This window comes from Ceratina calcarata, unplaced genomic scaffold (genome assembly GCF_001652005.2).
Source record: "Ceratina calcarata isolate Rehan_Ccalc_2016 unplaced genomic scaffold, ASM165200v1 scaffold505.2, whole genome shotgun sequence".
In the NCBI taxonomy this organism is placed as follows: Eukaryota; Metazoa; Arthropoda; class Insecta; order Hymenoptera; family Apidae; genus Ceratina; species Ceratina calcarata.
Genome location: NW_017174982.1, coordinates 21,180 through 30,777, shown reverse-complemented (window position 1 = coordinate 30,777; position 9,598 = coordinate 21,180). Strand labels below are relative to the sequence as shown.

General features: G+C 41.7%; 2 protein-coding genes across 2 annotated transcripts in view; one reads left to right on the top strand and one right to left on the bottom strand.

The window, feature by feature from the left end:
* Window positions 1-2,646, bottom strand: part of cue (Low-density lipoprotein receptor repeat domain-containing protein cueball) — a 6,042-nt gene extending 3,396 nt beyond the window's left edge. The window contains exons 1-2 of the mRNA XM_018029913.2: window positions 1,990-2,646; window positions 52-267 (exon numbers count right to left, since the gene is read on the bottom strand). Of these exons, the coding sequence (XP_017885402.1) occupies window positions 52-267; window positions 1,990-2,071 (298 nt within the window). The 5' untranslated portion in view covers window positions 2,072-2,646. The remainder of the gene's footprint in view (window positions 1-51; window positions 268-1,989) is intronic.
* Window positions 2,647-3,610: 964 nt separating this feature from the next.
* The window catches only part of Dab (DAB adaptor protein), a 12,949-nt gene continuing 6,961 nt past the window's right edge, over window positions 3,611-9,598 (top strand). The window contains 5 exon segments of the mRNA XM_018029916.2: window positions 3,611-3,899; window positions 7,091-7,305; window positions 7,386-7,529; window positions 8,955-9,119; window positions 9,209-9,573. Coding sequence (XP_017885405.1) covers window positions 3,863-3,899; window positions 7,091-7,305; window positions 7,386-7,529; window positions 8,955-9,119; window positions 9,209-9,573 — 926 coding nt within the window. The 5' untranslated portion in view covers window positions 3,611-3,862.

Genomic DNA, 9,598 nt, shown 5'->3' with positions numbered 1-9,598 from the left:
GTGCCCAGTCCTAGACTCTGGGAAACACGAGTATAAAGTTAATTGACTTACTTTTGAGTAATGGCGTTAACGTGAAGTTCTTGTCCGTCAGGTCACTACTATATATCGACATGTTCTCGTGATTTAAATCGCTGAAATAAATAGTTCGTGTGACGTCGTCGTAAGCGACCCCCGACAGGGACCCGGCTTCTTCTAACATCGCCTGTCCATTTAACGACCCATTTACCGCGAGAAATTCGATTTTACGTCCTGCGACTACTGCCAAGTCTGGAAAGAGATACGGAAAGAATGTTTAAATAGAAGCGCGATTTCATTTCAAGTGTGTTGATGAAGCAACTTCTGTAATTGATAAATTTTGCAGTAGTCATGTAGACTTAAGGTAAATAAGATCGTTCATACTGCACATCGTCAGCTTATCATCTCAATTGTAATAATTAATGAAATGTCTGCTGTTAAAGGAAAATAATTATTGCATTTATGTACAGTCACTTGCATTAATATTCGTACGTACTTTATAACTGAATAACTGCTTTAGTATTGGACTAAACAATTTAGTATTAAAGAAGTTATTCTGTTTTGAAGTGATTAAGAATAATTAATAAGTTGGCTGATTCAACAAATAAGGATTAGTCATCAGTGTATCATCTTAATTATAATAATTAATGAAACGATGTCTGCTATTAAAGCAAATAATTATNATTATGTAGAACAGATTTTCTTACACGCATTTCTATAATTGCATAATAATCTACAGTCTAATAATAAAAATTAAAATATATTTGAGGCTCAAGGCTGATAAATAAATATTTCGATCATTCTCTATATAAAAAAAGCGATTTAGTCAGAAATATCAGTTTGTGGAATTTCAGATGATTAGAGCGAAAAACGATATGTAAAGTTGACAATTCTTTTTAATAATAATCTCGATTTCTTATCACGAATCTACAATTTCGCTGTATCGCCAGTTTACCGTCTTGTGCTTCGCGCGTTGGCTACTTTATAAATATTAACTACTTTGTTACACGATCGCACGCATGCTTAATGATTCTCGATATTAAATCCATAATTCCTGCAACTCATCGATGGAAAACAAAGTGTCAGTGGACAAACAAAATTATATCGAAAATTAATGTATGTACGTAAGTTCTATTAAATTAACCTGTTACGTTCTCGTCCGTTTTACATAATCGGACAGCTATCGATCTTGCGCTCGCATCGCAAATATTCTAGGCGATTAAAAGATCAAATAAGGAGCCTGTCAACCTTATCAGTTTCGCCTGTTACGTAATCGATAAGTTGGCGCTTCATTAAGCCGTTGATTGCGCTAATTGACGGTTTTCAAGTAACGGCATGATAATTTTTTTTTTAAATACCGTTTCATCGGAGGAGAAGACGACGCTGGGATCGTCGCTGTGACAAATGCAACGTTAATTCGTCAGACGATTTTAATCGTCATCTCGAGTCGAGTAGAACTTGGGTCGTGACACGAGGCAATATACGAAACGATGCTCGTACCTACTTTTAGCGTACGCGAGCACCCAAGGCGATTCTAACCCGGATAGAATTTTTACATCTATTTTTCGATCGAAGAAATTAATTTTTTTTTTTAATTATCGTTACCCATCGATCATTGGTGGCTCGCGCGTGCGATGGCATGCCTTGACATTCATTACGTAAGTAAACAGGTATAAGGACAAGTACCGTTCCGCGTACGTTATTTAATAGCACGAGAACCGTATCGGAGTTTCGAGGAGCTGTTCGCTTCGAATACGATCCACGTTTCATTCATATTCGTCGGTAGATTTCCGTGTTTCGGCGTGGTAAGGCAGTAGCAGAAGTGGCGTACGTGACCGAGGAGTCCGCGTGAATGGAGTAGAGTCGCCCGCGTTGCGGGTGGCCGCGATGAATACCACGCGTACACGCGGCAAACGTTGACCGTTACGAATTTTCATCACATAAAATATCGGTAAAATTGATCGCTCGACTTACCCCAGGATCTGGCTTGAGCGTTAATCACCAACATCCCCATGATTATCGTTAACGTGCTAACGAGATTTTTACGAACGGTCATGATGTGCGATCATCTATCGGCGTCCGTAAGGTCCCCGGGATATTTTCCAAACACTGGCAACGATTTTTCACAAATCGGCGAACTGTTACCGGCCGAATTTATCTCGTTCTTAATTCAAGGAGGCCAGCGGCGAACCGAACGCATTCGTCCTCTCGCGGCTCTGCGCAAACTGGCCGCCGCGGCACTGCTTCGATGTAAACGGCACGAACATAGGATCGGGTCACGTGACTCCTCCTGTCTTGGCACTCAGACGACGAGTTTCACTCAGAGTTCCGCACATATTTCCGACGGCTAACCTGCGCCAGGCGCAACCACGTCGACGTATTAACGAGGAACGGATATATTCCGTATCCTCGATTGCAAATTCCACTGTTTAAACTCGTTTATATGATAATTAGAACGTGATTTATGATTAACCTGAGGTTAGGTAACATTTTGTATGTATCGTGATTTCTGATCGATCGCATGATTCATATGATCGAGTTTACGCATCGAATTAATTCATTCTAATGATTAATTATTTTCGAAGTTTGATTTTCGCGGGCGATACGATGCCCTCTGGCGGAGTTCAACTGCGAGTAAGTCACCCCTAAAGACGAACGTGTCGCTCGTTCTTAAAAACTAACCACCCCTGATTTGGACGGGACTCGAGACGAAGTACTGATAAATAAATTATGCGATTTGGTTTAAATTTTAAATCGAAGGGGGGGTGAAATATCGGCTAATAAATTGACGATTCTTCATGTATTCACGTCATGTCACTGTTTAAAATCGTTTGAATTTAATTCGGTTTATAAAATTGCTATTTCAACCCCTTCACGTCACTCGACGAACCTCAACGATTTTTAAAAGAAACTAATATTAATAAAGTAAAGAAAAACGAGAGGATCATGTGTCAAACGACCTCTGCACGTATTACTTTTATTTTCGACGAGGGTGCAACGACTAGCGAAGCGACGCGAACGCCACGTCGGTGGCAGTCGCGCCACCCTCCTCCGAGGGTGCAACGAAAAATAAGAGTGGATCGATCGCATGGTCTCCGTCGATACTCTCTGAAAACGAATAGAAAATCGAGACACGTTTCGAACCAGTGGAGAACTGAAATCGCGAGCACCGTTCGTCTCTCGGTGAAAAATCGAAGGGGGGTGCGAGGAAATTGATCGGGACGTGGAGAAACGCGGAAAACGTTCGGTGCGACCGCGAAGCGATGACGCCACGTACTAGACGGTAGATGTTATTGATCAATGAGAGAGGCTAACATGGGTGACCCGTGCCGGCAGAGGCAGCTGCGTTGCTTCTTTCGTGTTTTAACGCGACGACGCGCGTGCATCGCGAGGAACCGTTCGCCGGACGAGGTGTCCACGGAATCCCGGCGGCCCGTTGCCCGTCTCCGACCGAGGAACACCGAGCGTACGTGAAACGGGCGGCCGCCTCCGGACTTTCCGTGTAAATACATACGAATCGAAGGGGTACGGAGGGAGGGAGTGAACGCGGCAGGGAAAGAGGCAGGAGTCGCGGGGTAAAAAGGGCACGGGGGTAGTGGGAGCGACCGAGAGAGAGACACCGGGACAGCTGCGCGAGCGAGCGGGACCAGACGAGGGAAAAAGAAAGTGACGGGAAGGAGAGTCGCGGAAACAGAGGGAGAAAGTAGACGTGTGACGACATGTGTCTGTGTTGAGAAATTTCGTGTCCGCGATAGTACGGCGGCCGAGGGGTGCGCCGAGAGGGAAGATCGGTAACATTCTCCTCTCCTACGTCCGATACTCTCTCGTCGCCTACACGGGACTATCGATGCAGACCTTACGGAAGAAAAACAGTCCGTGCAAGTGTGAGTAAGAACAGTAAGAAATAAAGATTGGAAAGAAACCACCCCCGTAACCGAAACGATCTCGACCGACAGACCGACAGACCGACAGACCGACCGACCGTCCATCCGTCGTTCTCGTATCGTGATTGGAGGCGAACGCCTAACCGTGAATTCGTCAAACCATGCGTATCGACGTGTACCTCATTGTGATACGAGCAAACCGTTACGGATCGTGAAGTTTTCCACGTTTTTATACGAAATCCCGTTGTGACATCGGCTCGTCGATTGGCCGACGGCCGCCTGCGGAATATGGCTTCCGTTCTTTAAAGAACCAGAGATTCGTGGCACGTTGATCGATTCTACCCACGGTGAATCGCGTGCGAAGCATCACGTCTCCGGGAAAGTGGATGTCTATCCGTGAAACGTGACACCGTCATTTTTGTGGTTCACGCGCGAGACCCTCATTATTCATTTTCTGTCTACCGACTGCGATGTGCAGTTTGGCAACGCGCTCGTTCGTACAAAGTACCGCCGTTCGAGGGCTGCACTGTGACGTCCGCTTCGGCTGACTCATATTAATTATTCTACTGAACGATTCTGCTAACACAGTTCCATCGAACGTGTCGTGCAATCAGTTTGCCTCACAATTTCTACCCACTGAATTTTGTTATAATTTTATGCCAGTGAGTAGAAGTTGCGACGTTTACTGTATCAAAGAAACCATGTATGGAAACGTATGAGAATTCATTTCTCCTGAAAATCATGCATTTCTACGAAAACAGTTAAGTCTCTATGGCCGCTATTCAAAGTCGTTGCTTATTCTTAAGATCGTCTTAAGCATTTGCTTAAGACCATGTTCCCTGTACGAGACAAGGACTGGAAATATGGGATACACAGGGATAGCAAATTCTGAAGACGATCTTAACACTAGAAAGATTGAAACTTAGTATATACCTATATTGCCCAAAGCAGTCAAAATGACTGCATTGTGAAAGAATAATGTGTAAAGAAATTTGTCTAAAATTAATTTTTAATATTTTTTATATTATTTACAGTCATATAACAAGTTATTAGTAAATGTTAACAATAAAAAAAATTTACTTCACTTGGGAAAAAAAATAATTTATGCATTATTATTTGTACATTTGCTCAAAAGCAGTCAAAATTACTTCCTTGGGCAATCTAGTGTTAAGATCGTCTTAAGCATTTGCTTAAGACCATGTTCCCTGTACAAAATAAGGACTGGAAATATGGGATAGACAGGGATAGGAAATTCTTAAGACGATCTTAAGAATAATCAACGACTCTGAATACCAGCCTATTTATTCCAATATTTGTTGATAATGTAAAAATCACAGAAAACGATACTTGCGACACAAAAGTCCATCTGGTACCTTCAGGATTTATTCGAGCTGCAGAACAAACAAGATTTCCAGCATGCTCGACTATCCACCCCTTTCCGAAAAAAACATCCCGACAACATTTGAACTTGCACCATAACTTTTGCATCGTCTTATCCATTGTTCCCCGGATGCTGGTGGCGCGCATCGAGCATAGTTGTGATAGCATAAGAGTAACGCGTGCACCGGCTGGCGAAAGAGGAGAACGCGGTCAGAAGGGAAGTGAGGGCATGAATTGGTTATCCGGATGGAGCCTCGAGTATCGACAGTTGGCGTTCTCCACTCGAGCCGCACGAGTACGTTCAAACAAATGCGCGGACCATTAAAGTTGCCGAGGGGTCGAGCTCCAAGTGTGCGCTAAAGAAGCTCCGTTCGCGTTAACAGTGGTACAACCGAGGGGGTGGGGGGGTAAGGGACGGGTGGCCGATTTCGACAAATTGTCTGTAGAAAGGCAAATCGACGAGCTTAGAGTGGCAGAGATTAAGACCCGCGAGGGGTCTATGTACAAAGCTCTACTCGATGATTTGGAAACAGAATTTCATGCATAAGAATCACAATCGAACAATCAGAACTGTTCAATAGATTTGGTAAAATGACGATACGAAAGATCGTGTAAAGTATTGGGTTGTCCAGAAAGTTGGTGGCGATTTTTAATGGATGAATTAGGGCAGGACTGAGTATATAAAAATGATTGAAAGCAAATTACATGTTTTTGGGTTTTAAAACATGGTTTTTCAGGCTTCCTTAGAAAACGTCATTATTTATTAAGATCATGTCAATATTTAATAAAATAGGTGGTACAAAATGGAGTAAAGATCGTAGTTGGTAACTACTTTTGGATTTTAAGTAATTTTATTCCAAAGGGTGATCGTTCTGAATAAACTGAGGACCAGGGCGCCATGGAATTAATTCTTAATCCGATTTTTAATTATAAATATCGATTGGCACCTCCAACTTATTCTCATCATACTTCGACTTNACCCAATAGAATAAAAATTGTTTAATAATTGTGATAAGTACAGATAGAAGGAATCTGTTCTTTAAATTCCAATCAGCGATCAATTGGTTTCTCAGCTATCAAGTAATTGCATTATTCGTTTGAAGAGATCAATTTTCCACGAGACAGACAGCGATCGTGCGATGACTAATAAAGTAACGCGAAATCTGTCGCTGTGGGTGCTCGTCTTAATATCACCGTATGGGGTCCGGCTCAAGCTGGGACCAAACCGAGTCCCGATTCTATCGAATTATTGAATCTAAGCAACGCGGGGGTTCGAACCAAACCCGGTTCGCACTCGAGCGATGGTGGTTTCAAATCTCTTCAGCTTAATATCGATCCGGCCACGCGATCCGTTCGTCCTGCTCGAGTGTCCTCAGGATAAGCAATTTATTCCTGTCCTTGCGTCAGGCTTCCATCGAGTTAGATTCCATGGGCAACAATCCAATATCCTTTACTTAAGAGCAAAATGGATCTCTGCTTACCATAAAAGGAAAATGTTTCAATGAATTTCAATACTCAAAGAAAATGCGATATTCACACGTTCTGAAGTTCTCTTCACTTGGACAGCCTCGTATAGATCATTATTAATTTCTCGTAAAATGATTCATAAACCATAATAATAAAATTACATTTTTTATCTCCCAAACATAATCAGAATTTCAGAAACACATAAAAATTCTTTGACACGAATTTGTATGCATATATGAAATTTTATTCAAGGCTACTCAAGTGAATTACACTGACTTACAATTTTAATAAAATGATTAAATGCCAATGATTTTTGGATTATTTTTATTTGTTCGAATTCGTAGTTAAGAACGCACCAACCCGGTTCCTTGGGGAGGGTGTATCGTTCAAGGCGAAGCTGATCGGTATATTGGAAGTGGCGGAAGCTCGCGGGGACCGGATGTGTCAACTAGCGTTAGCGGATCTGAAGATGGCGATTCGCGCTGCCGGAGAACATAAACAACGAATCGCCGTCCAGGTCAGCATCGATGGATTACGCTTGCGGGACGAGAAGTCTGGGGTAACGATCCTCTTTTTTTCTTTTTTAACTAAATTCTTATAAAACACTTTTAAATTTCCAATTTCCTTTTATTATTTCAGGATTGTTTGTATCACCACCCTGTACATAAGATATCGTTCATCGCGCAGGACATGAGCGATACGAGAGCGTTTGGATATATTTTTGGATCACCGAACACTGGTCATCGGTTCTTTGGTATCAAGACGGACAAAGCGGCGAGCCAAGTAAGATGGAAGAATTTGCGCAGTTAAAATTTCTCTAGAAACGACAAACAGTATTCAAGAATCTAAAGTATATGAAAACATGGTGTAAAACCATAAGGTGTGTTCTTGCGCATCCATTTGAACATCCATCTGTACACGGACACTTCCACTCGTTGGCCATTTTGGACTTCTAACCAATCAGGCTTCATATTAAAACAGAGCGAATTTTAAAATCGTAAACATATCAAAAATTTTATAGGTTCTCGGAGTGTAATATATATGCGTGTTTGAACTAAACAATAGGTCATCGTACTTCCAATATAGACCGGGCGCTCGTAACACAAAAAATGGAACAATTTTTTACAGTCTGCCATTGATAGGGGAAATATTTACAGCCACAAGCTGTAGATAGATGTACTTAAAAATCTTCGTTACGTGTTAATGCATACTTAAACATTAACTTTAGTTAGCAAAAAGAACGTAGTTTCTTGAAACAACTTTCAAACAGTCTGCCATTTATTTGAGCACAAGGCAAGATTGCGCGATCCATGAAAAGCTTATTGGCAGATGGTTTTCTCCAGTACAAGAATAAAGCGTACTTATGTTAGTTAGCAATTAAATCGTATAAGAACAATCGTCTAAGAACAATTTTTTACAATCTGCCAAGCTCAATTTAGGCTAATGTTAGCGTAAAGTTGACGAAATTTCACAAGGTAGACTGTTTGAAAGTTGTTTCAAGAAACTACGTTCTTTTTGTTAACTAAAGTTAATGTTTAAGTATGCATTAACACGTAACGAAGATTTTTAAGTACATCTGTCTATAGCTTGTGGCTGTAAATATTTCTCCTATCAATGGCAGACTGTAAAAAATTGTTCCATTTTATGTGTTACGAGCGCCCGGACTAATATGGCCGATGAGTGGAAGGCGCAAACAGCGACACATTTGAACACGCCTTATGTTTTTACATCATGTATGAAAATCCTCGTTTCGGTGAAACTGCGACGACGTCCACGCTGAGTCGAGATATTGGTTAAGCCTAAGAACAAAAGAACGACCCCGTGCGTTGATTCGATATCCGAACCGTTCATGGCACCCTTGAACGCGGCCGAACCGTGTCATTTATAGTGAACGATTCGCTTTACCGAGGTAAGGGAGTTTAAAATGATATTTGTCCAATCTGGGGAAGCAATATCGATCTTGGTAGTTCCGGTAATTCCGGAGGGGTATGTAAATAATTGCATTACACGGTTCGGCCTGCCGCCCCAGCGATACGCCACGGGAGATTGTTGATCGATTATACGAAGTTCCCTCCGTGTTCGTGCAAGGAGATTACGATTTCCTTTTGAATCGAATCCCCCCTTTCGACTTCTATTCACCGCTGAAATATGATAACTTCGGGAACGTTTTAAAATATCCTCGTTGATTATATACTAAAATCGTTGCAGGTCGTCATTGCGATGCGAGATTTGTTTCAAGTGGTGTTCGAATTGAAGAAAAAGGAGATCGAGCTGACGAAACAACAATTGGAACAGAACGCCTTAAACGCTATTAAGTTTCATAGTAACTTCATACCGACTCGTATCTTCGTCGAACCAACCCCCGATACTAAAGTAAATAAAAAATAATTTCAACCCTTATTTATTTATTTAGATTTATATAGAATAAATTCGATGATCGTTGGTGAATTTGTTGACGACAGGGCGCGGCCGGATCGGAGATTCTCGACGGTAGAGGAAATACCAACGCGGAATTAATGAAAGCGTTGAAGGCGACTGATAAACGGAACGACTCTCAAAGCGGCGTTATTGCAGATTTATTAGATTTGCAATTCGAATTGAATTCGCTACAGCAAGGAATTCATCACATGGACAAGATCAACCCTGAGAACGCACCCCCTTCTGCCGACGGCCTCTTCGAAACCGATCCGTTCGGCGATTCCTTTGCAAACATGAAGGTACGAATTTTCAAATTCTTTTAGAAATGCCAAACGAAAATTAGCAAATTTTTATGCGAAATAATGAATTTAAGGCAGATTGGGAATTTTATTAAATCGTATCGTAAAAAGTACAGAAGATGCAATCAATCTCAG